This window comes from Stylophora pistillata, chromosome 1 (assembly GCF_964205215.1).
Source record: "Stylophora pistillata chromosome 1, jaStyPist1.2, whole genome shotgun sequence".
NCBI lineage: Eukaryota > Metazoa > Cnidaria > Anthozoa > Scleractinia > Pocilloporidae > Stylophora > Stylophora pistillata.
The window spans coordinates 5,326,815-5,352,500 of record NC_142519.1 but is presented as its reverse complement, the minus strand read 5'-3'; the positions used below and the strand labels follow the sequence as shown (position 1 = coordinate 5,352,500).

Genomic DNA, 25,686 nt, shown 5'->3' with positions numbered 1-25,686 from the left:
CCTTTGACATGTAACAGCTCGTTAAACAGTTAAGTTAAAAGCCTGTCAATCTTTCAACGACTTTGTTCACGTTCTGTTTGATGAGACTCGAGATCTGCTTCTTATTGAGTAAATCTACAACACAAAGAGTTAAGATGCATTGTTAAAAAAGATTAAATTGCGTTTTTAAATTTCAACTTTTTAAAGCATAAATCCAACATTAGTAAGTAACTCATGTTTCTAATGATTTTACTTTTTAAAGGAAATAATTGCGTTCAAATGGTAGGGGCCTCATGAAATCAGTGATATATGCATTATTATTTGAAAGATCAGTGTCCAACATAACGTGTTGTTGCAAAGGAAAAACTTTATACTCTCTAAGAACTTCAAGTTTAAAGCAAGGAACATTGGCAATCGACAAAATTAAGTAAAGTCATTCATTTTATGAAAGATGTTTCAAATGAATATTAAGACTCATGAAACATTTGATTGTGAAAAAGACTGAGTCTCATTTGTTTTCTCAATTTTATGATTTGCATTTTGGAATGTCATTTCTGCTTAATGGTGACTTTGCTTGGAATTGACGCATTTTTAGAACAACGTAACACATTACCAGTTAGCAACAAATTCGATTAACACATAAATATTTTAAGCTCTCGTAAGATAAAATAACTTTTGTATGAAATAAGAAATAGCTTCATTCAATTTGATTTTGAATACAGCAGATCGCTCACTAAAAATGTTACAATTTCTCGTCATTGGACCAAGAAAATATTTAACAAATATTTTAATGTGTTATTTCAGAGGTATTCTAAACTGAAGAGGACTTCTTAACCCAAAGGTGCAAAACGATACCGTAAAATGACCTAACTTACGAAAGCACCTTTAAGACATTTTTTCTAATGATGATCCATTCATCTTAGCTCGAAACTACTTTGGTTCAGAAAAAGCTGTCCAAAGTATTTTGCACCACTTAATATACTTTAACGAGAATGAACGGGTATTTGTAATGTTTTGGTTGCTATTACTCGAGAAACTCTCCGTGAGACAATTGATGCGAGCCTATAAAAGAGTCCTAAGAATTGCTTAATGTTATCTTTAGATTCAGGGTTAATTTCTAGGAAACATGAAAAAAAATTATGCTGCCATACATTGTTCTTTGTTTCACCCACGCTTTACTCTATTTTTTTTTTTTTTTTTTACTGAAAAAAAAAATGTTTGCGATTTCATAGATTTTTCACCAATGGACAGATACCGATGATTGTGCGGTCAGTCATACACAACGGACGCAGAAGTTCCCGCCGTTTAATGATTTTTACGATTTTCGTAATTTCCAGGCATTATGGTCGGGGTAAATTACGCTTGGAAGGGAAAGTATGATAAAAAATTAAAACTTCAAACATGAGAGAGACCAGCTCGTATTCTCATTTCTCCAAATATTCGCATTATCAACGATTTCCACTGTTATCTGAGATCAAAAATTTTGAAAGAACATTCAAGTTCATCGCTTTCTTACCTTGATGATTACCTTGATGAAGAAAATTGATTCACTCAAATAAACCGATTTGATACAGTCCTTTTAGAAGGTTAAGACTGTGGATGGAAAAAAAAATATACGTTTATGATCCCAGAGGGAAGTGACTTAAGTACTCTCGAGGAAGTTCTAGCTTAATAATAGAAAAAACCCATTACACGTGCCATTAACGTAACCTGGTAAGTTTAGACTTTGTTAATTCACCTCAAAACTTCATGAGAAGAATTCTTAAAAGTACAATCACAATCACCTCGTCACAAACCATGTATCAGTTACAGCAAGTGATATTTAAAAGATACAAAAATTTTTTGAAAGTGCCGCTTCTGTGATTTCAATAAGGTTTTTCTACGTTGCCTTAGGAACTAAATGTTCCCTGATGTAATGCAATATTACACCGAGAAAGAAATATAAAACTACTTAGGTTTTTTTAGAATACGATTTCTTTATTGACTAGGAATACGGATTCAAAGAAAAAAAAGATTCACGGCATTGATCGAAAACTTTTCGTTACCCCACCAGGCCCTGACTCACTGTTGCATCAAACGCTTTACACTTAATAAAATAAACACCATTATTCAGTTTAAAAACAATAGTTTTGGAAGTCGCGTTAATCTTCCTTTAAGTCAATAGTCATAGCATACAGAATTATTTCATCCAAAAGCCATCTCCTTTCTTGATTGACAAGATGTAATATTGAACGTAATGTATTCTCACTAAAACTAAAATTAAAGAAGTTGACTTGCGAATGTAGTTTCTGGGAGAATTACAATCTTTCTAAAGGAAAATAACGTTTAAAAAGGCAGGAGGAACACATATACTAAACCAAGACATCTTTTCTATCATCCAGTTATTGAATCTTAATTGAAACCTGGAAAGTTGGTCATTGTACGGACTTTCCAATTGTGATTTAACGCAATGTGCCTTCTAAAATATGTGTTAGTGGCTCAATTTTTTTCACCTCTATTCACGCAGCGAAATGCTTGATGCAAATCACAAATGACCTTATACGATTCTTACTCGATGGCTTTTTGTTTTATGTTTTAGTACTTCCGTTAAAAGAGTGCCAGAACTCAGTAATTGGAAAAGAATCTAATAATTTTTCGTGTTTCACTGTATGTTAGCTCACACGCAAAGGACAAAAGAAAGCGGAAAATGACGGAACTTTCAAGACATTAGACATATTGTAATTGAACACGGCATGTCCGTCCTGTGTGTACGAATTGTTCAATTATTTTAAATAATTTTGAGTCACCTCTTTCATATTGTATTTATTTGAAAAATTCGTTAACCCAATTTAAAATGAATTTAGAAAGAACACACTGTATTTCCAAAGTAACCATTTATTGGGAAAAACTGACAAAATACCGTTTGTAAACACTCACCATTCTCCGAATGTATCTTAACAATTATATAGGAAGGAAATTGTCTTCAAATACGATTTAAAACAACGAATTGCTTCAAAGGCTAACGATATTTACGGCTGGTTGGAGCTGTTCAGTTATAGACATTTGTGTTCTACAAGTTGATTTGAAAAAAATTCTGAAGGCCTGAAAACCTAGAATTATTATATTTTCCTGTATATTCTACCGAAATGTTAGCAGCACCATTTGTTAGAGAAAGAACTCTCCTTTGGGGAAGTATAATTCAATACACACAGAAGCGGGGTACGCTTTTGCTTTAAAACTGCATAGTTCACAAACAAATCATCTAAGAATGAGAGCATAGTTTTAAAAACTTACGTTCTGTAGAGAAAATTGTAACCGTCTTCAGAAGTGAAAAAGAGCAGTTTCCTTGTCTGTCAGTGTCCCAGTTTTGTGCTCAGAGACAACACGGATTCATCTTTTATTTCGGAGTGAACTGTTTACACGCTGTGGTTTAGCAGCCAATCAAAGTAAAGAACGTAAACATTTCCTAACTGGACAGATAAAAAAAGGAGTTTTACTTTTAATAATAGCAAAACTTATTTATTTTATTCCACGAACATCGAAATTAAAGTCTTTCACAAAACGATTGAAACTTGACAACCCACCTTACGCGAAGTCAAGCTAGATTGAAACACAATTATCATTTTCAAGTTTTTTTCTTAGGTTGTTAAGTATGGTAAAAACCTTAGCCGAATAAAAAAAGTTTCTTCTAGGATCTGTTATGTAGACTGATTTTTCATTTTTTATGTTACTGCACGATTGTATCGATCAACCTATGTTGTCTAGGTACCCTTTTAATCTACATGTAAAGAGAGTGAAATAGCTCTGATATGTGTATATCTTTTGTGAATAAAGGCTGATAGTTTCGAAAGAAACTGTTTGGGGCTGCGTCGGTGGGAGTAACGAAATAATTTGGATATATCAGCAAAGGCTCGAAACGTCAGCTTTTGTAATCGTTACGGTGGCGAATTTACCATTTCAACTTTGTTGATATATCCAAATTATATCTTTTGTGAGTTCGGTGTCGACAGATTGATAAGATGTTTACCCAATTCGTTACACTGTTTGCATTTCGAGGTGGAATTGTCTCATAGGGCGTACATATCAATGATTTTCAGTGCTATCTTTTCATGAAAATAACGATATGCTCTATATTTAAAGTATACTTTCGTATCCGAATTAAATAAAAGAGGATTTGACCTTAACCAAAGACATTTCGTCACGATGAAAATCTTTATTCAAGTGGTGTGGATAAATGAAATTTACCCCTCTTGGGCCACTTAGAGTATTGACTGATTGCAAACCAATGGTTTCCATTCCATTCCAAAAAAAGCCAAGGGTTTTTGTAATTTGTTATGTAGCACGAATACAAACATAAACGACGAAAAAATGCATTTTACATTCATGCCTAGATAAGATAAATATAGCCGCAACCTAGAGCCAGATAGTTTCCAACTGAAGTTTTCTGTTTATACTGAAAAGCAGTTGAAATATTTTCCGTCCACTCTCGCTGAATTCATTTGAAAACATTAACATCAGCAGCGGCAAAAGCGTGAGGAACGGTGACTTCCGCGTTTTCTAATTTCTGCTGTGTGATGTGGACGAGGCTGTAAGGATCAGTTTCGTGTTTTTTAATGCAATTGAGCATCGCAAGTAACCCAGGGCTGCTTTGGTTTTGCTTTACTTCGCTATGTGATTGGTCCAGAAACTTCCACCTCATTCTCGACCAGTCAGATTCAAGACTGAAACCAATCGTGATTACGTCACACACGTTTCCCGCGCTTTTTGAGAATAGTTGCTAATTGGCTCTTTGAGATATTTTCCTTCGCTCTGATTGGCTCTTGTCATCACTTTGATTTGGTTTTACAAAACACAATCGCAATGCGTTCTATACTCAAAAATGAAAAAAAAATTTATCCTTTTGCCGTATATCAATTTTCTCTTTGCCCCCTTCGGAAACGTGTACAGCGGCATATGATTTAGTTGCAAAAATTGGATTTTTTTGCGTGGAGATAACATGGTTTACATTTTAATAATAATATGTTAGAACCTTAACAACTATTTGATTCGAATACCATTTTAGTGAATTCTCAGCCTCTCAAAACTAACCGGGTTTATCAAGGAAGAACAAAGGAAAAAAAAAATTATGAAAATCAGTATATCACTCTAGATACCATCAGATTGATATATATCTACTGATCTACTGACAGAAAGGAAAAATCTTTAGCTTGCCTTTTGTAACTATTACAGCTTATTGAGTGTAGACTGCTAAAATAATTTCATTACTTTCTTTGAATATATATATCTTATTAGAGGTTTTGTTGTGTAGTATCGCTGAGTATTTTTACGAGTTGTGCCGTATTTTGACGAGCCTGCCAAATTGTTATTTCAGTGCAGGCGAATTTTGCGGATATTTACCTTACAGAAGTATGCGAAGCGGAACAGAATTGGCGCCTTAATTGCCGTGTTGCTGTTTCTATTTCAATAAATGAAGACATTTCCCGGTCTTTTAGCTGTTTTTCTTCGTTCGATTCATCTAATAAACTTGGATCTATATTTGCTAGCCATTCCGGCTCTTCGTCGTTAGAAATATGATTTAAATTGTTCGCCATTTTTTTTTGTAACTTAAATCCAATTCTTCGCTTGAGCGATGCCAGAAAACCTGTCTAACCGGTTCCCTGAAGTACAAATTCCGCGTGATATTTGTACTCGTCTAGGCGTTATTGTACTCTACGGAGTGTAGTTGGATAATGAATGTATATATACATATTTTTTTTCATTATTTTTGGTTATAACCTTTTCTTATTATCCAACAACACTCCGTAGAGTACAAATATCTCGCGGTATTTGTACTCCAGGGAACCGGTTAGACAGGTTTTCTCGCATTGCACAAGCGAAGAATTGGATGGAAGTGACGAAAAAAAAAATGGTGGACAATTTGAATCATATTTCTGACAACGAAGAGTCGAATGGCTGGCAAATATCGATACAAGTCTATTGGATAAATCGAACGAAGAAACACAACAAGGCAACCAACTGATTGCATCATTTACTGAAGAAAATAGAAACAGCAACACGACAACGCGCCAATTCCGTTCCGCCTCGCATACTTCTATAACGCGCTCCTCGTAAATAAATATCCGCGAAATTCGCCCGCACTGAAATAACAATTTGGCGTGTATTTGTGTTTTGACTCGCCCTATGGGCTCGTCAAAATACGGCATAACTCGTAAAAGTACTCAGCGATACTACACAACAAAACGTCCAATAAGATATATATATGTATTTCCCAGTTCAAAAGAAAGATGCTCCTCAAATTTTGTTAGAATAAAAAAACCTAAGATGAAACTGATTTGAATTTTGGTGCATGATCGGAACGAGTTCATGACACTTCTCAAAGGAACACCCGACAAAGAGTGCTTTAATTGCGACTGGATTAACTGGATTCAAGGCGAACCTGACACTCCTCCCTAGCATTCCCAGAAAAATTTTATCATGGCTATCGTTTTATAATCGGTACGTAGTCGCCAGTGTGACTTCCGACAGAAGTCTGAATAAATTTCTGAGAAATACCGATAAGACTTCAAGAATACTTACATTTGACGATTTATCAGTAAAGGATATCCGCAAATTCAGAGTTCTGAACACCAGGTTTTTAATTTAAGAAGCTTGTCCGTTAAACGTTTAGTGGTAAAATTATTACCGTACGGCCTTTGTCCCAAATAAATTTTGAATTATTGAAGATGCTAAGTATCATTTCAAAGTTTATTTGCCATTACTGGTGGGTATTGTGATTTCAACCATCTCCAACGCGGTTGTACAAACACAGCTTCCTCGACTTCATTCAAAGTCTTTCTTCTATGGACTGCGTAGTTTTCTTTATTTACTGTGATTGTTTCGCTATCACACCTCAGATAGTAAAGTAATTCCGAAGACGCTTGAATGAATAAAGTTCCCCGTGTACGGAAAATGAAGCGTTTTAATTCTTTGAGTCGAGCAATTTTAAACCAACATTTGCAAATTTATAACCGGACGTCAGTTGCTCATAATAAACCAACACAGCGGTTCATGACGAGAACACGAAAGCACGGCGACTCGGGGAAGGAGCAAGAGACAACGACAGTTTGTTGCATGCCGCGAAAGATGGCCGTTATCTTTGATTTAAATGGAAGCGAAAGACTGGGAAGAGAAAGAAATTTGTACTGGGGTGAGTGACGGTCAAAAATAAGGAGAGGGGCTGGGATGGGGGCCCCCTTCCTCCCCCCCACCCTACCGTCGACTCTTACTCCTGAATTAAACATGGCTGGTTAAATGAATGATCGAGCGCTGCTTAACGTTAACTAGCCTTAATAAGACACCAGCGCTTTTGTTTCATTAGATGGAAGATGAATTATTACCAACAAAAGACTGAAGAAATCCCAGACACTTTGTGAGCAAAGTTTCTAAGTTTCTGTCTTAATCTGATTCACTCACAATATATTGCAATATATTGCAGAGTTACCATGATTCGAGAATGAAGTAGGCAACACAAAGTTACGTCATCAAACTTCCGCGATAATTTGCAAGAGTCGGTGACATCAAAACACTTAACCATGCTGAGGTAAGTTCTGGCACGAGAAACTAGCCTGGAGTAGGTCCTCACTGGTAGCGCTGCAGGACGCGCGTTGATCAGCCCGCGGGAAGATTGGAGACAAGCCGGGGGGAGGTTTGCTATTTCAATGCATTGACTGTTATGCAGCGAGACGAGGGAGTCCGATTTGGGAGTTTGAGACAAACGAAAACAAATACCAATGATCACCACCCTTCGAAAATGTCTTTGTCCTCTTATTTAAGTTGGTAAAGGTAACCGTTTTTTTTTATGCGAGTCCAGTCCTCAGTAATGCAAAATTTATCCTCTGGTTCTTTTAGTCTGGACATTAATTCGTAGTCTGGAACTCTCCTTAAAGTACAAGGTTCGTCAAAATATTGGTTCAAATTATCGAATTCAACACAGTGTGTCTCACCTGATATAAAGCTCAGTATACATCTACTCAAGCGGATGTTTTGCGGCTTCAAAAAAAGCATCAGCTTGGTTGGTTAGTCTTGACAGGTAAGATCAAAAATCAACACGGAAAGCTTCAAAAACGTTCGGATATTTCGAATGACTCGCGTTCGACCAAACGTTTCCTTCACATTGTAAATTCAAACTGAAATAACACGTGATAATTTTCAGGCTCGTTTAACGCCCTGAGAGATCGAATGTTTGACGCCTTCATACCGACATTCCACAATGCATGGAGGGTGGTGTGGGTGAACTCGTGAAAAAATCAGAGTGGCTGTGGGACACTGAATTCGAATTAATGAGAGGCTGGGACCCGGGGGGTACTCGATATATTCCTGGGTGGGGAGGTGCGGCGCGGCCCCCCATACCCTGACCCTGTTTAAGACAAATATCGCTGATTTTCCTACCCTGTTTAAGACAGAGTTCCGACTTTTGATACCCTGTTTAAGACATTTAATGTGCCTAGTATCAAGGCAAAAATCAACGGAATTCAATATTAATTACAATTAGAGCTTGTAAAAATTTTGCTGTTTATCTTCCAAGAAAAGATATCCTGTTTAAGACAAAAATTGATAAATCGATACCTGATTAAGACAAAAAATGATAAATTCTATTTCCTATTTAAGACAAAAATCTCGAAAAACATACCCTGGCTGGCCGCACGTCCCCATTCAGCCCTTATAAGGGAGTACCCCCCTCCCCCGGGGGCTGGGAATGGACTTTTCGTATTAATTTGTAGCTCAGGGGGTCCATATTTATACTTTTCTTTTTACAAGCAGTCGTACACTTTTAAAAAAGGTTTATTAAAGACGTATTTTAAAAATGAGAAGATTATATTGTTTAGATAAACGTGGTCCGTATTGTTACACCTTCCAAGTTGTTTAGTAATTTTCTACCGAAGTCGATGATGTGCAGATTCGGCTGCGGAAACTCAAACTAATCAGTCACAGTGGTAAAGTGATGGTTCAAGTCAGACGATTCGAATTCCACAGGTTGAGTGGGAAAAAAATAACAGCGTTTAGTATCACAGTAATATCAGCTGGTTGGTAGTATTTAGCGCAGGTCTTGTGGGCCAATCACAGACAATTGTATTCTGAATTGTCGATTCAGTTGTCGGTTCGAACTGACACATGCATTACAACACTTACTAACTTTCTAAACATGCTTACTAAACATGGATTTGAAATGTATAGAGTATAGATTACTGAGCATAGAATATACGGAAAGAGTACCATCTACTAGTCCGAATGCATAATTAACGTATGGAGTTATATGGTACTCTTGCCGAAGGTACTTTACTGTTCACCTATTTCTAAATGTCAAATTGATCAACTTTAACATGAGGTCAACTCAAATTTTGAACGATGACATTCGAATGTATATTGATGTTCTAACTAATAACTGAAAGCAACTTCATAACATTAACACTATTGACCCTAAACGAATAGTACTATAGTTCTCACAGAACTTTAACAATTAGGAAAGATCACTTACTTTGGTTACACTTGCACCAAGTTGCGATTGAAGACACACAGAACAATATAATTATCCTCGTAGGATAGCGTCCACACAAACAGCTATAACTAACTAAATTGCCTTCCAAAGCGGCTAGATTTATGGAAGGAACAATGGAACGTGATAAGAATGCATTTGCGTAACGATGAATCATTTCCTAACGGAAGGCTCCATCCAAACGCACAGGATAAACAATCGAGAGTCATGCTCAAGGAGTGGCGAAACAATAGTCTTAGATCCACCTTTGTCACCTGATTACATATGATGGCAAACCGCTAAGGGTCACGTGACAACAATCAGGTTGACCGCTAAATACAGGTTCTACAAGATAGGAGTCAAACGCGTAAAAATCCTTATTTTATACTATAATTGATTACTTGATGCACAGTTTATAAAAAGGCTCGCTCAAAAATGCATCGGCTCTTGGTTAATGAACGACATCAACGAAATGGTGGCGTAACGAAAAAACACAACAATGAAGCAGAATTACCGTTTACTGATTATGTAACAGTTGGACCTCAATACAATACAATACAATATTCTTTATATTGTATTGTATTGCATTGTATTGCATTGAGGTCCAACTGTTACATAAGTTGGACCTCAATACAGTACAATACAAAGAATATTGTATTGTACTGAGGTCCAACTGTTACATAATCACTGAACGGTCAACAATTGACGCGAAAAGGCTTGCGTGATGTTCGTGCGTAATATTTGTCCCAACAGTCTTAAGAACAAAGATAATTTGCAACGCGTTGAGGACATTTGTACTCAAATCACACACATTCCGGGAGATAATCACGGAATACAGGGAGACTACCGGTATTCCTAGTTTTATTTGAATGGTTCTGCTCTTAGTGACCGTTTCAAGTTAGTACGGGGTGACCGTCATTACGGTTCGTCGGCTTCATAAAGGCTCGACTTTACCTTGTAGCTAACATCAAAGGTTTCAAATTTTTACGTGACTGCGCGTTTCAGAATTAACATACGTCACCCACGGCGGTCTATGGATCTCTAAGTAACTTTTGAACACTTTTGCGGGATATGGCAGCGATTACAAAGTGAAGCCTGGGAGTAAAGGTTACAGAATACCAGTGAGTCAGTCTGTAAGAGAGCAAGCCAATATGTTAGTCAGCCAGGCCCGTCAATGAGTCAGTCAGTCAGTCAGCCAGTAAGTCAGCCGGTCCGTCAGCCAGCCAGCTAGCTAGTCGATAAGCCGGTTAGTCAGCCGTTTAAACAGACGTGTACGGTCAATCGGTCAACAAAATGGCCAGTCAGTCGTACAATCTGTCAGAATTACTTTGCGCTGCAATCAGTTCTCGTTCACCCTAAAACTGTGACTTGAACATTTCATCTAAAGTTCTCCTTGACATTACTTTTTATTCGCTCCTTCTACATATTCTACTGCTACATAGTATACCTAACCACAGAGGAAGCGGTATGGCTGAGTTACTGATGGCACTGGACTTCATTTCTGTCGGTCCCAGGTTCAGGTTCTAGACTTCTCCGAAGTCCAAAGTCCAACTCCTTATCTGCTCTTTGTAAAGAGCCAACCCGTCTACCTCTTGCCGGTGAAGACATTTCCAATTTACGCTACTCATTTGTTTACCGTGTCAAAATTTGCGCTACAGTCTTTAGTTCGCCGACACTTGAATAACCGGGCTGTTTATATTAGTTAGGGAGACCCTTTGGCATTTCTCGCGATGCATTTCTAGCGATGCATTCCTAGGTATCGTTCAAATTCACTTCAAACACAATCTGCTTTTGTCCAAACGGTCTCTTTATGGTCTTCTATATCCTTTGTTTCTTTATATTTTATTTTATCATGAAAACATTCAGTTTTACGATGAAATCAATGATGATTTTCGTTTTAATTTTATCATCGTGTTCTAGCTAAGTTCTTGTACTCTGCACAGCACTTCGGGTTTCAGGAAGATATTCTCGTCCACTTGACCTTGTGCCGCTGCGATTTCTTTCATAATAACTGGGTCCCACTTGAAGTTCACCAAAGCAGCTGGAACCTGCATAATAACAACACCTTCGTAAAAATCATCTAAGTAAGAAAGATGGTTCATTTAAAATCACGGTCTCCTAATAAAGAAAGATTTTGTTTACTTCTCCCGCATGGTAAAGAAAATTCTCAGTTCCCAATGAAAAGGAGGGAGATTAAATAATGTTAAACGTTTCCTAATATCTTTTCTCTTTCTCTCTCTGCTTTTATCCTTTCTTGTCTTTTAAAAGCGCTTTCTTCGAGTCCCCAGCTTTGCGCCTGGTTCAATGAAAGAGAATATAAAGAAGTGAAAAAATTCCTCCCTCCTTTGTTCCTATGAATAGAGCAAAGAGCTTAAAATGTAGATTTAATCAACGTGAATCTTACGGAAGTGCCTTTTCTTACTTACCAAGCCCAAGTCGACCAGGGTAGCCTTTTCATCTTTCAACTGTCTACCAGCCTCGAAGATAAGAAAAGGCTGCCACTCGGACACAAGGGACTGCCGAACAAACTCGAAAACATCCCCTAGCTTTTCTCGGGAATAAAATGTTCCTGTAGACAAGAGAACAAGAAGTATAAAATAAATTTGAAGTTGAAAAAGGAAAACCTGTGGGTTATGCGTTGAACAACATTCAAATTACGCACCTTGGAGAATGACCCCATCAGGAAAACGTATCCGTACCAAAGTGAAACGGTAAGTCTTGGATGGGCGTTTCTCTGCTTCACGCATGGCTCGAGTTCTGAGCTGAGAATTTCTCTCTACCTCCTCCGTTCTAGAACACAATAAAACAAGAGAAAACAGCATAACATCTAGACAGTAACGCAGCTCGTAATGTGCCGATCACTTCCAAGCTTCAACACCCCCCCTCCCACCCGTGGGCATTTGACTGACGTCCGTGCCCGGGGGAAGTGGGAGGTTTGAACCTTGCCTGGGTGATGTGGGGACATTCAACCAGACTGTCCAGTCTTTTCAGCATAGAAAGTTCGCTTTCGTGAGCAGATGTCTCGGAGTAAAAGATCTATAAGAAAGTCACGGTTGTCAAATCCGACACTTGGGTGAGGCATTTGAAGACAATTTTAACCCGAGAAGGGATGGGGGAGAGTTTAAACAAACCGATCTTCAAAAGTTCAAGGGCACTGGGGGTTACCTGGGGGGTGATATTGAAGCTTCCAATTGATCTACGTATTAAGTTAATGAAAATATTCTTGCTTTTGATTGCATTCAAATACTGGTTCATGTAAGAAATTATCTGAACACTCGGTTCATTCAATAATCGATACATGTAGTTCTGATAACAGCTGTGTTGCCCGTTCTCAGCCTGACAAACAATCAACGAATTATCTAGTTTTATCAACAACAGGCAACCAGATGACTACATTCTCAAAGGATTAGTGAATTTGATGCTCACCTTGCTATTTGTTCACTTTTGACCTCTTCAGCTGTCTTGTTATAGAAATCCCAGGGGACCTCAAAATGACTTGCTTGGCTGCTTGGCTTGTAAACCTACAACACCAAACAAACAAACTTACTAAAAAACAAACTAACAAATAAAGAAAAAAAGGTAAAAAAACCAATAAAGGGACGGAGGAGGGTATGTTGTTAGGCCATCATTAAAACCTCACAGAAATTGTTTGACTCAATTCAAGACATTTTTTTCTTTTGATATCTCTTTACCTGTAACTAGATTTTTTTTTTACATAATAATTCATAATCACCAAATGTGATTTGTAATTAAGTCACTGCTCCATATTTTCAACTCATATTCATGTAGAGCTAAAATCTTGTGCATCATACACATGTATGTTCAGCTGTCATGCAAACAAACTGCATATTTTTGCCAAAACAGAGCTCATTGTTAATCTTTTGATCTCTTGGAGTGACTGGCATCCAATTTCCTCTTCAAATATCACCCTTAAATCACGCACTAAGGTCACGAGATTAAAGAAAATGATCACCAGCTAGAGAAGCTGTTGATTGTTTTCAAATTTTCCTTGTCAGCACTTTGGGAAATATAACAAGAACAGTATGGAGAATACCTATACTGATGTAAGGGTGTTGAGGGTAAACATGGTTAAGGAAACAACATACCTTTAAGCAACGATCAAGTTTTGCCTTCAAAGCTTGAGTTGACGTTAACACTTCCTTATACACATTTAATCGTTCACAGTCACAACACTCGTCCTTTGGCAAAACAAAAAACTTTTCTTCTGAATCTGCTGAAGGAGAAATATTGAAAAATATTGCACAGTTTATAAAAATGTTAAAAAAGAACTGCATCACATGTACTATCCTCTCTCTTGCTGATCAGAAAGTGTAACATGACCACTGACCCAGTAAGTTATATCACTCACTCAAAACTCAAAATTAGCTGAATGCACAGTAGGTGGTTGGGAAAAGGACTCTATCCCAGCTTCTTTGAGTCACAGGTCTGTTTTACAGGTTGATTTGGTAATAACTGCTAAGTTGAAATTGTAAATTGGCCCCCATAAAGAGTTAAAAAGCTGACGTTTTGAGCGTTTGTCCATCGTCAGAGTGAAGGGCTAACACTCGAAACGTCAGCTTTTTAACTCTTCAGGGTAGCCAATTTACAATTTCAACTTGGTTGACATTACCAAATTACCTTGTTACTCCCACTGATGCAGCACCACAGTTTCTTTAGAAACTTACCCCCTTTATTCATTTGTTTTAAAAATTGATTAACAGTTTGTCTTAAGAAATCCTTAATAATTTTTTTTTACCTTCTACTAAGAGAACTTTGTCTTCAAATCCACAAGCAAGAAGGAATTCAGTGGCACCTTTGATAGGCACTACACGTTCCTAAATAAACACAATCAAATACAACATCAAAGGAAGGAACTTTAAGACACTTTATTACACGACTCAGGCAGTCAGAGGGCCAATAACTAAAATCAACCAATCAAAATGCTCTATTACCGGTCAATAATTACTCTCTCAGTATTGGACCGGGCACTGTCCTGAATGGTCCCAAATGATACCGCACTTGTGTCCCTTTGAACTTCAGTCGTATAATAAATCTCTTATTAACCAAGCATGCTCGGGACCGTAACGGAAGAATATCGGCCCTCAGTCTTTTTTGTACGGACCTCACTGCGCTCGGTCCGTACTGTCAAGACCTCGGGCCGATATTCACCCAGTACGGCCCTCGCGCTTGGTTAATAAGATATATGTATTTACATGATTGGGAGTAGAGAACATCATATCGCATTGCCCTAAATAATAAACAACATCGCACCAGTTATATTGCACTGAGATACAAGGTATGAAATATATGCAACTTATAAATTCAAACTATATCTATTTAGAAATACCTGGAATATTTTGTTGCTTTGCTTTATCTTTCTATATTTTTCCTCGTCTGGATTCTTGCAGATATTATCAAGGTACCTAGAGCATGATTCATGGAAAATAATCATCATCATTATCCATGTTTGAATTAACATTTAAATATAAAATTAAATCTAATAAATATAATTAATTCAACTCATTTAGTTCAGTTGACTTTCAAACTTGTTTAAAGTAAATATGAAACAAAAACAAATCCATACCTACAGATTAGGTCAATGCAGGCTTTAACCTTTTCTTTGTCCTTGTTCAGGGTGTGTATCATGGAACAGGAGGTTGTCAATGGCTCACCAGGATATTGCTAAAGAAGAGAAAGGACTTTTATCATGATATAAGTATATACAGGACTAACCAACTGATCTACCTCGGAGGTAGATTATTCAGGCAGTCAGTCATTCAATCTGTCCCTCTTTAGTTAGACAGTCTTTCTATCTACATTATTACCCATTAATCAACCAATCAAGTGACAGGGCTTGACACTAATGGTAGCCAACTAGCCACAGACTAGTAGAAATTCAGTTTTGGCCAGCGGTTCTTGATTTCCACTGGCCAGTTTGGCTGGTAAACAAACTGAAATTGTTGTAACATCTACGTTGTCGCAAACCACTTGGCTAGCAGATTGAAAAGTTAGTGTTGAGTCCTGAAGTGATAGATTAATTGGCTAATGTCAGTTGTCTTTAGGTCATCAGTAAGTCAGTCAATCAGTCAAGATGATTAACTTCGTTTTTTCAACTGAGTTGATACAGTAAATAAACCACTGTAAAGAATTTATAAAGTTGATGCTTTGAGAGATAGCCCTTTGTCAGAGTAAATCATGAAGGTAACTTCAGGTGGTAATATCAACTAAGTTGAAATTGTAAATTGGCCACCGTAAAGAGTTAAAAAGCGGATGTTTCGAGCGTTTTACATTTTGGCCACCGTAAAGAGTTAAAAAGCTGACGTTTCAAGCGTTAGCCCTTCGTCAGAGCAAAAGGCGAAGGGCTAATACTCGAAACGTCAGCTTTTTAACTTTACAGTGGCCAATTTACAATTTCAACTTAGTTGATAGAACCAAATTACCTTCAGTTGTTACCACCACCGACACAGCACCACAGTTTCTTTAGAAACTTACCCCCTTTAAATCATGAAGGGCAGCAATGAAGAGATAATGCTAGAAATGTCACCTGTGGAACTCTTTACAGTGGTCAATATAAGTTATCAATTCAGTTGATATAACCAAGCTATCTAGTAATTCTCCTAATGACACAGCAAAACAGTTCCTTCAGAAACTTGCACATATATATCTTCTTCGTTAATTAGTCAATCAGTAATAAGAACTGTTATTAGATTTGTCATTCAGTTGTCCAGGCATACAGTCAGTTCAACAATCAATTAGTCCGTTAGTCAATCAGTAAGTAAACCAACAGTACTATAATTCTGTACTGAAATAAAATACCTTAGAGAGACATTCCAACAAATGTGTATCTAGTTCATTTTTTAACACTGTAACTGGACACACTGGGCAAATAAAATACACTCCTTCTTGAGACAGCACTGTTGAACATTCTACATGCGTTGGCTGGGGAAGTAATAAGACAGATTCAAGGGTAAACCTACAAATAAGAACTAAACTGCTAGATGGTGTTAATTATTAACTTGGTTAACCCTATAAACCCAAAGAGTGATCAGAATCTAATATCGCCTCAGAATAACACAGCTGAATCTTTCATTAAGATCAGGCCCCAGTTGTTCGAAGGATGGGTAACGCTATAACACTGGATACATCTCTATCCAGTGGATAGCGTAGTACATTTTGGTAACACTTATCCGCTGGATACTGGGCTGGAGGAATTATGTGGCAATGCAAAAGCGCATAATTTTAGCTCAAATGCATAATTCGCATAATCCTGTAAAAAGCACATAATTTACGCATAATTCCCAATATTTCAAAAAACTATGTCCTAAAAGATAAATTTTCCTAGCTTCAAAACTTTTTAAAATAGTTTTTTCACATTGTAGTGAATTTTGATGGCAAAAACTGTATTAATTTTTTTCATCGAAAAGATCATGTCAAATACGCAGGAAAACAAGTAAAATCGAACAGGCCTCCTGTCTTTTGCTGCTGGAGACCTAAGCTCTAATTGTTGACTTACAAGCAATATGATTGGAGGAAAAAGAACCAATCAATGCTTCCAAAAGAAAAATGGCGCCATTTTGGTAAATTTATTCCAGAAACTTTCTTTTCTGTTTTTTTCGTGTTTAAAATGGAAAGTTTTTTCAAACCAAAAAAAAAACAATTACAATATAATGGCCAAAGAGAGAGTTAAGCAATTTCCTGGCAAATAATTATTAATAATTAGGTTTTCTTAATATGGAATTAGATATAAATTTAAAATATATGTAAACTTCAATACTTTTAATATTGTGCAACTTGCATAATTTGCTAAATTTGGCGCATAATCACAGAAAAAATGGTGCATAATTTCTCATATAATAATATACATGAAAAAATTGCTCAGTTCTGATTGGTTAAGATGAATGCAGTTTTCAATTAATTCAGTGCAGAAGAGAGTTAATTCAGTGCAGAAGAGGGTTAATTCAGTGCAAAGAAAGAAACAAACCGAACACTCTGATTGGTCAGAATGATTGGTCAATGTCGATGTCAATGTCAATGTCAGGGTCAATGTCAAGGTCAATGTCACTTGCAGGGTTTGAATAAATTATTTCTGCACATGATGCCCACTCTTTTCTTCTGCGTAGTTATCAGAAGCTACCTCGTATTTTTTCATGTATATTATTAATACATAATCACACGATTTTTTCGTGCAATTTGGAATAAATATGCACTTGTAAATTTTTTCAAAGACCACAAATTGCACTCGCCCTACGGGCTCATGCAATTTTGTTAGTCTTTGAAAAAATTTACTTGTGTTTATTTATTCCAAATTGCACTTGAAATCATGTGTTTACCTCTACAAATAGTGCATAATTCCCCCAGCGTTATCCGCCCTATGAGCAACCAGAGCTAGGAGAATAGAGAAAATTATTTTCAAGCGAAGAAGCTTGGATTATTAAACAAATTCTCCCTGTCAGGACCAAAGGGAATGTATAGAGAACAGTATGGAGAATATGGATTCCGATGTTAGGGTGTAAATGGTTCTCTCAACTTACTAATCAGGGCTCGACACTTAACCGTAGCCAACTAGCCACAGACTAATAGAAATTCAGTTTTGGCTAGCGTTTTTTTTCTATTTTCATGAGCCAGTTTGGCTAGTGAACAAAGTGAAATTGTTGTGACATCTAAATTGTCACTAGCCTCTTGGTTGCTAAGTTGAAGAGATAGTGTCGAGCCCTGCTAATGCTTTTCTCTTGTTCCTGTTTCAAAGATCTACTAACTAAAATAATTTTTCAACCAAAGAAATGCATACTATATAACAGTATTCATTAAAGCTAACCAATAATTCCGAAACAAAAAACAACAAAAATAACAACAACATTTCAATTAGGCCTAGACTTTCCAATAGGACCCCTGCCTCTTAACCATGAAAATCAAGGCTCATGAGAGCCATTAAAGTTTCCTGGCAATTTCATAAAAGGTATTATGGTGCCAAACCCACCTCAGCAGTAGATTGAACCTCTCTCTGAACATCTCTTTGTTTGCAGGCTTCTTGATATGCCAACTCCTGTCTCACTGAAAAGATACAAATTGATATGTACATTTATGGGTAATTGTGAAGAACAACTAACCTCCTAGCTGTCTAAATAGTTCAAATTTTTGTAAAGGCCAGCTGGTAACCTGTCAGTTGCCTCAGTTGAATACAGAAGGTTATGTCTGCACTCCAGCCAGGTGGCTTATCCAGCCAGAGCTTATCACGGTTTCTGTAGCATAAGCAACAAGAAGTATTGCTTCATTCTGAGCATGTAATGCTGCTTCAATGTAGGTAGCCCTCAGGCATTTCATCAGCTTTTCCTGACATTTCAGCTAAACCCATTTATATTCCTGGGTAGATCAAGAGAGGCACTGTGGAAGTTAGGTGTCTCGTCCAAGAACACAATCCAAGGACCCTGTTACGTCTCAACCCCCAGAGTTCACAAATCCCAACCCCTCCACCTGGAATCCAAGAGTTAACTGTTAATTCAGTGCTATAAATCTTACTGAATATCAAAAAAAGTAATCTTAAACCTTCTCTTTTCAGCTGATTCAGTTTCAGTGCTGCTCCTGTACCACTACTGCTTTGAGATGTCTCTGCTGGCCCACTGTGTTTCCAAGTAGCTGTGGCAGACTTTGGCTTCTTCACAGCACTTTTTTCATGAACTGAAAACCTTTCTAAAGCAGCCTGAGTGAAAATGAAGAAACTCCTGGTACATTGCAATATTTCAAATCACATATAATTTATATGTGTTTGATTTATGTACATATCTAGATGGGCTTAGTTTTAATCAAAATTCCCAGCTGGGTCCTGGTAACCTGACAACTGTGTGTCTCATAATAACACATCTTTGGCTAAGTCATAAGTTACAAGGAGCAAAAATTATCTTCAGTACAAGAAAACCAAATAAGACTGGTTTTGCTGATATAAAACAAGGACAAAAGGGAAAGAATAAACTGAAAACGGACACGGTCTGTCGTTGATAAACAATATAAAGCACAGATTGCTCTTGACAAATTTTCTCCTTGGACTAACCTACAGTAAATCATCCACAAAATTCTGACAAAGTATATCACCGATTTTGTACATTCTGTATTAACCTCTAAATATATCTTATTAACCAAGCACGAGGGCTGTACTGGGAGAATATCGGTCTGAGGTCTTGACAGTAGGGACCTCGCTGCGCTCGGTCCGTACAAAAAAGCAAGCTTGGTTAATAAGAGATTTATTACACGACTGAAGTTCAAAAGGACACAAGTGCGGTATCATTCAGAACCGTGCCCAGTCCAATACTGAGAGAATATTGACCGGCAATAGAGCATTTTGATTGGTTGATTTTAGTTATTGGCCCTCTGACTGCCCGAGTTGTGTAATAATATTCTGTATTAACCATTGAAAAAAAAAAAAAAACAGAATAAATGAAGTCTCAGACCAGGTTAATTCCTGAAGTCTTAAGAACAGACTGGTTGTCCATGAAGGTAAATCTGAAGCGATGATTTTGAGGACTAAGCCCTTCATGGGTCAGGTATGAAACCTCTAAAGTGGGGTGAGGACATCATTCGGTATGTAACCTCCTCTGTGTGCCTCAGAGTTACAATCGATGACAAATTATCTTAGTCTCAGCATATCGAATTAACTTGTTCTTAACTTCACAAAAAATTTAAAATGCTGAGATGTATAAGTTTTCTACCCAAATCTATTTTAGAAACTATTTACTTTACAACAGTAATCCCAAGTGTCTTCCATGGAATTGTGATATAAGGGTCTGGAACTAAGCTTAAAGAGCTAGAAATGATACATATTCAAGCTGCTAGACTGATACATAAGTTACCAAAATGTACATGTATGAAGGATGATGATATATTAGCAAGATCTGGGTGGATGCCTCTTGAGTATTTCTAAAAGTTTCGTATCTTAACTATTATTCACATAGCATTTTATGGCTTGGGCTTAAATGAAGTAAATTCTTTGGTCGTTAAGTGCTCTAATAATTATAATCTTAGAAAATTGCTTAATATTTTAATTGATAGACCTAATACTGAACTTGGCTGTAGTTTTTTTGCACACAGGGCAGCAATTGTCTGGAATTCCTTGCAAGATAAAGACACTTTTCTAATCCAAATGCTTTTAAAAATAGGCTTATAAAGGAAAAAAATGATGTTGTAAATATTTTGGAAAGGGGAGTGGCTCTGTTTTTTATAATAAAAATTCAAATTTCTACTATTTCTGATATACTGTATTATGACACATTTATATTCATATTCATTCTGTTTCTTATTTAACACTTTACTCTAGATTTATTTATCTTTACGTAGATAATACAGTAGGTCTACATCAGCTGTAAAGTTGCCAATTTTTTAACATACTTATGAAATAAAGATATGTATGTACGTATGTATGTATGTACATGTAAGGCACGATCGAGCAAACGAATGAGTGAGTCAGTGAGTAAGTCAAGACCAAATGTCTGTCTTCCCTTCACCAAAGAGCTATTTTATTCTCCAACCCCTCAAGTACAAAATGACCACAAATTTCTTTACTCACCTGCCCAGCTCTTTGTGCATCTGAGCTTGGGGCTGCTCGCGGCACGGCAGGCGCTGAGGAAGTTGCTTGCTGTTGAGAGGCTGTGCTGCTGTTACCTGTTAAGGCATGGCCCTCACCTGCTTTCTTGAACTTGTAATCTAATTTGGCTTTTTCAAAAAGCTTTTTCATTTTCAAATCATTGTTTTTCGGGCAGTCGTCATACTAAAAGACTGTACCTGTTAGATGGAAACAATACAACAGTGGATTGAAATTAAATGATTCAACAATTTATATACAGTGTTAAGTCTTTGTATAAAATGAACAGAATTTTTCGCCATTTTTGCTGTAGCAATCAATGAAAATATAGAGGATAACACAATAAATTGCGTTTACATAATTATTCAAGGAACGAAACCTGTAAATTTAATCAAAGGTTTGAATTTCTAAGCTTTACTTCCAAGAAATGGTTCAAGTGGTGCGGTTCAGGTATGAAATAATGTGGAAGGTTACGATAAACGTTCTACGCTATGTTAAGCATACGAGCATACAGACCTCTTACTTTGAAATTACAGAGGACTTTCAGTTTCCTATCAGATGTTACACCGGCTCGTCACCTTCCACCTTGGCTCAATATTGACAGCTCAACCTCAACTTCCAAAATACCAGCGGTCAATGGTAAGCATGCGTAATAAAGCTTTTCCCAGTACCCCTCATTTTACAGAGAGCCAAGATGGCGGACCAGAAAGGCTCGGAAGTTCTGAATCAAGCAGACAGTATGTGGAAAATGTTGGATGATCTGGTAGATTCAGATCCTGAAGCATACAAGAGGTTTATTGACAAGACTTTGAAGGAGGGATCTACCTATTTCAAGCCGCCAGAACCCTGTTTTTGTATCTGTACTACTTTGGTAAGCAAACATTAAAAATTGCGAGTACTGAAACCGCCAAAAAGTGAATTATTTACATTTAAATGCCATGATGTGAGATAGCTTAAGTTATGGTGTTCATTACGTTTTCTTAAATTTTGACTATTTTTACTGCTCTTATCTGTACAATTTCTTGAAATTCACGCTGTATCAGCCGCCTCTTAGGTATAAATTTACACACCATCACCATCAACCTTTCAGCCTCTGAGACTGATGAGCATCTGATTTGTCCTGACAGTATCATAGCTGAATCAAACACAAAATTCACGAGAATTAAGGAAGTGATCATTAACTCAAGAATCCTTTGATTGTCAAACAAATTCTGCCAGTCAGTGCCATTGAAAATATACACTATAGAGAACAGTCTGGAGAAGATCTACATTGATCATGAAGAGTAAAGGGTTTAAAGTAAAATATTCCTCTATTTGCTCCGACGAAGGGCTAACACTCCAAATATCAGCTTTTGTAACCATAACGGTGGCCAATTTACCATTTCAACTTTGTTGATATATTCAAATTATTTTGTTACCGATACCGACGCAGCGCCAAACAGTTTCTTTAGAAACTATCAGCCTTAATTCAGAAGTTATTAGTCAGTTATGGTGAAGCTATCATCAACCTTTTTTCTTCATCTTATATTAATCTTTGAAGGAGTTTGAGATAATTTTTTTTTAAATTGCAGCTTCCCAAAGTGATCACTCGTGAGCTGTTTGTGAACATCTGTAGCTGGGAACAGATGCTTGCCCCAAAATCTGAGAATGACCCCATTCCTGTTATGGCTGGTGAAATGCAGGATGTCAAGGATGGACAGTCGACATATTCAGTGGTTGATGTAATAGTTCATCCTGCAGTCACGAAGGGTGTTCTAAACAGTAAAGATCGTAAGAACCTCCTAGTTCATGTTGCTCTGGACTATTTAGAGAATGCCAAACAGATTCAAGTTTCAAGAAAGTACAAAAACTTTAAAATGTCTTTTAAGGGGGATCCAAAAGCCTTGCGAAAATATTTGCGACATGGTAGAGAACAAGCATTGAATCCCACCAACTCTGAGAAACCAGGAAAAGGAGTTTTGGAGAGTCCAGAATCTCTTTTAAGACAACTTTCATCAATAACAGTAACTGAAAACCAACAAGATGGAAATGTTCCAATAGATTTATTTGAGCGATCAGCAGAAAAACCAAAAAAAGGCCTCATCGAGGAAGTGTCATCCACCAACACTGTGCCGCAGCCAGTAACACCAGTGACACCAAGTTATGAAGTTTTGGAGAAGGATGCAGAAGATTCCAGGCCAAAAAGGATTGTTGTCAAAGTTAACTTACCAAATATCACTTCATCTTCACAGTGTCAACTAGATGTGTGTGAGGTATGGATTAAATACATGTACTCCTGTTTGAGAGGGGGTTTCGAGGGTACTCCCTCCTCTCCCCCCTCCCTTATTATGTTTGCAATTTGGGTTGTAGTTCTATCTTTCTTGCAGTAATTGAATGTACCAGTAGAGGCCAAAAGGTACAACAAATTTATTTGATGATGTTTTGTAAGATGTTTGAACTTTGAACACAAGAAGTGGCTGATGTATTTCTTCCAAAAATATACCTCAAATTGATTTTGTATCAAAAATTGACACAACTACCTTCAATCTTTTTATTCTTTTGTAATTACTGCACATTTACTCATACAATTTTTTCTCTTTCCAATTGCAGCCTTTAAATTGCCAACTATGTAAAAAAAAAAAAGTTATGAAATAATTTTTTTAGTCCATTTTTTCCCCTTTTTTTTCTTAGACTGCATTGTTACTAGATGCCCCTGGAGTGTACAACCTTCACATCAAGCTACCCCAGATAATTGACCCTGAAAGAACTGAAGCCACTTTCAACACCAACTCACACAAATTAATTGTGAAACTTCCAATTCAATCTTAATCTGGACATTTGTTTTTTACAGATTTCACACTTCAAACACATATGTGTACAGTGTTCTGTTGTGCATACAGGTACATGAGTTTATTTTCTGATTTTATTGGTGATCAGTTTTTTGCCCATTGCATGGAAGACATTTTTTCCACTCTCTTTGGGATGCTGTAGATTTTTAGGGGTGTCTTCTGGAAAATTGGTTCTGTGCACATTGCTTGTTGTGAAACCTTGGCAAAGTACACATCACTAAAAAGCTGATAAAATTTAGAATCTGTGGAAATAAAAAAAAAAAAAGACTTGTTACAATTTTTTCTAAAAGTGACCTTACCGTCACAAAATAACAAAACGTTTTTGATTGCACAAAATATTTAAATTGGTAATTAGGGTCCACGGTTACTGAGAAAAAGCCAAGGAACAGCTTACGTTTAAAAGAATTATAACACTTTTAGCTATTTATTAACTATTCTCAAAAACTGTTTTTCCTTGACGTCACGCTATCATTTAACAATTTTCAGATTATTTTCTACACCAAACTACAAATGAATGTTTCAGCTAGAGAATGAGCAAAAACAAAATTTTTGCAAAATTTGGTCTCTGAAGGTTAACTTAATTACATTGACGCTGTAACGACCAGAATTTGTATTTCTTTTTATTGGCAAGCAAATGCGAAGTAATTCTATATTCTTCTTCTTTCTATTGTAGTACTATTGTAGTACTATTGTAAAGTTTTTTTTCTATTCAATTTAGTTCGAGTTTTTGCGTGAGGTTATGTAAGATTACGTAACGCCGGTAACTATTTCTTTTCACCTGTATGCACGTTGTTTTCGTTAAATAATTTTTGTTGCTAGTTGATTTCAACAATGTCAGTCGTTTCGTTAGTTTTTGCCAGCGCCGTGTTGCTTTTATTTAAGAGCTTTACTGCCGGACCTGGTCACGCCACAAGTTATAAGTTCGTTTTTATTTCTTTTCAGTTTTCTGTCGTTGTTCTTGTTGGTATATTTTGTATTTAGATATTTGTATTAATTAGTTATTTAAGCCGAATCACACTCATATCTACAAATCTTTACATCTAAACAGACGTCCATCTGGCAAATAAATTCAATGTGCATTCGCTTCGTTGCGTTGGACGTGTAGTTATTTATCTACAGATGCATTGTTTATGGCAGTCTGTTCTGTGATTTCATAGTACAATTTCTGACAATGACTACATGGAAATGGTAGACCATTCATTGGAGACTTGACAATAGAGCTGAGGCCTTTGTATATGTCTAAGGGTTGGGTGGTATTGAAGGATCTTATTCATCAAAGATTGAAAAAACTGTTGAAAAACAGTATTGTCCATTCCTGACGTGGATTAAGGGAAAATAAACTATAGCTTGACTAGTATTTCTTGTGTGATACAAATTTCAGTCAGCCACGTTCATTTATTTAATCACTTTCACCAGAGTGTGGCGAGGGTCGCACAACAGAACGAGGCTCCAAATTAAGTGCGCCCAATATCCCACCCATCCCACCCCAGGCGAGGACATCCATCACACAGTAATCTCGTGTGTGGGAGACTAACGTCTCCTACCTCAACCCTGCAGGAGACGGTACCTCCATTTATTCGTCCCTATCCGAGAAGACTAGAATATCTAACCATTTCTTGATGTTATAGAAAGGTAGCAAATTCTTCTCAATAATTTTAAGACCCTGAGTGTTTGTCCGGCCGGGGCTCGAACCCTTGACCTCCCACACAACAGTCCACCGCGCTATCCATTTAGCTGACCGGGAGGCGGTTCATCTATATTTTCTAGTGTTTTTCTGTTAGTAAATTCGATGTTTAGTCTTCTGAGAGATGTCTATAGTC

General features: G+C 37.0%; 3 protein-coding genes across 15 annotated transcripts in view; 1 reads left to right on the top strand and 2 right to left on the bottom strand.

The window, feature by feature from the left end:
- Nucleotides 1-9,666, bottom strand: part of LOC111324646 (uncharacterized) — a 21,986-nt gene extending 12,320 nt beyond the window's left edge. The window contains exons 1-3 of one of the 10 annotated variants that reach the window (XM_088731765.1): nt 9,473-9,666; nt 3,253-3,428; nt 1,496-1,572 (exon numbers count right to left, since the gene is read on the bottom strand). The gene's annotated coding sequence lies outside the window, so the exon portion shown is untranslated. Of the gene's footprint in view, nt 1-1,495; nt 1,573-3,252; nt 3,429-6,534; nt 6,785-9,472 lie in introns of those variants that run through there. The other 9 variants (XM_088731757.1, XM_088731741.1, XM_088731730.1 and 6 more) reach the window with 9 other exon arrangements.
- Nucleotides 9,667-10,856: 1,190 nt separating this feature from the next.
- LOC111324723 (UBX domain-containing protein 6) lies at nt 10,857-21,668 on the bottom strand. 3 transcript variants are annotated; one of them, XM_022928347.2, is made up of 13 exons: nt 21,555-21,668; nt 21,024-21,238; nt 19,013-19,166; nt 18,447-18,520; nt 16,286-16,408; nt 15,054-15,151; nt 14,817-14,892; nt 14,226-14,304; nt 13,576-13,703; nt 12,896-12,990; nt 12,132-12,259; nt 11,896-12,038; nt 10,857-11,517 (listed from the first exon to the last, which is right to left on the bottom strand). In XM_022928347.2, exons 2-13 carry the CDS (start codon nt 21,189-21,191, stop codon nt 11,386-11,388), a joined length of 1,398 nt encoding a protein of 465 aa, XP_022784082.2. In that variant the 5' UTR covers nt 21,192-21,238; nt 21,555-21,668; the 3' UTR covers nt 10,857-11,385. The 3 variants fall into 3 exon arrangements, with proteins under 3 accessions (XP_022784082.2, XP_022784084.2, XP_022784083.2); XM_022928349.2 differs by having other exon boundaries at nt 13,576-13,700; XM_022928348.2 differs by having other exon boundaries at nt 21,562-21,657.
- Nucleotides 21,669-21,726: 58 nt separating this feature from the next.
- On the top strand, nt 21,727-25,223 carry LOC111324644 (PIH1 domain-containing protein 2). 2 transcript variants are annotated; one of them, XM_022928254.2, is made up of 3 exons: nt 21,727-21,909; nt 22,610-23,290; nt 23,869-25,223. In XM_022928254.2, exons 1-3 carry the CDS (start codon nt 21,733-21,735, stop codon nt 23,923-23,925), a joined length of 915 nt encoding a protein of 304 aa, XP_022783989.2. In that variant the 5' UTR covers nt 21,727-21,732; the 3' UTR covers nt 23,926-25,223. The 2 variants fall into 2 exon arrangements, with proteins under 2 accessions (XP_022783989.2, XP_022783987.2); XM_022928252.2 differs by having other exon boundaries at nt 23,709-25,223.
- The last annotated feature ends 463 nt before the right edge of the window (nt 25,224-25,686 follow it).

Bases quoted from the DNA above. Each gene is read 5' to 3' on its own strand.
- LOC111324644 (XM_022928252.2), top strand. From the start codon at position 21,733: ATGGCGGACCAGAAAGGCTCGGAAGTTCTGAATCAAGCAGACAGTATG. The intron at 21,910-22,609 runs GTAAGCAAACAT...TTTAAATTGCAG, and splicing joins TTTGTATCTGTACTACTTTG to CTTCCCAAAGTGATCACTCG. The intron at 23,291-23,708 runs GTATGGATTAAA...TTTTTTTCTTAG, and splicing joins GTCAACTAGATGTGTGTGAG to ACTGCATTGTTACTAGATGC.
- LOC111324723 (XM_022928347.2), bottom strand. From the start codon at position 21,191: ATGAAAAAGCTTTTTGAAAAAGCCAAATTAGATTACAAGTTCAAGAAA. The intron at 18,521-19,012 runs GTTTAAGATTAC...GTATCTTTTCAG, and splicing joins GAATCAGCTGAAAAGAGAAG to TGAGACAGGAGTTGGCATAT. The intron at 14,893-15,053 runs GTATGGATTTGT...ATCATGCTCTAG, and splicing joins TGCATTGACCTAATCTGTAG to GTACCTTGATAATATCTGCA.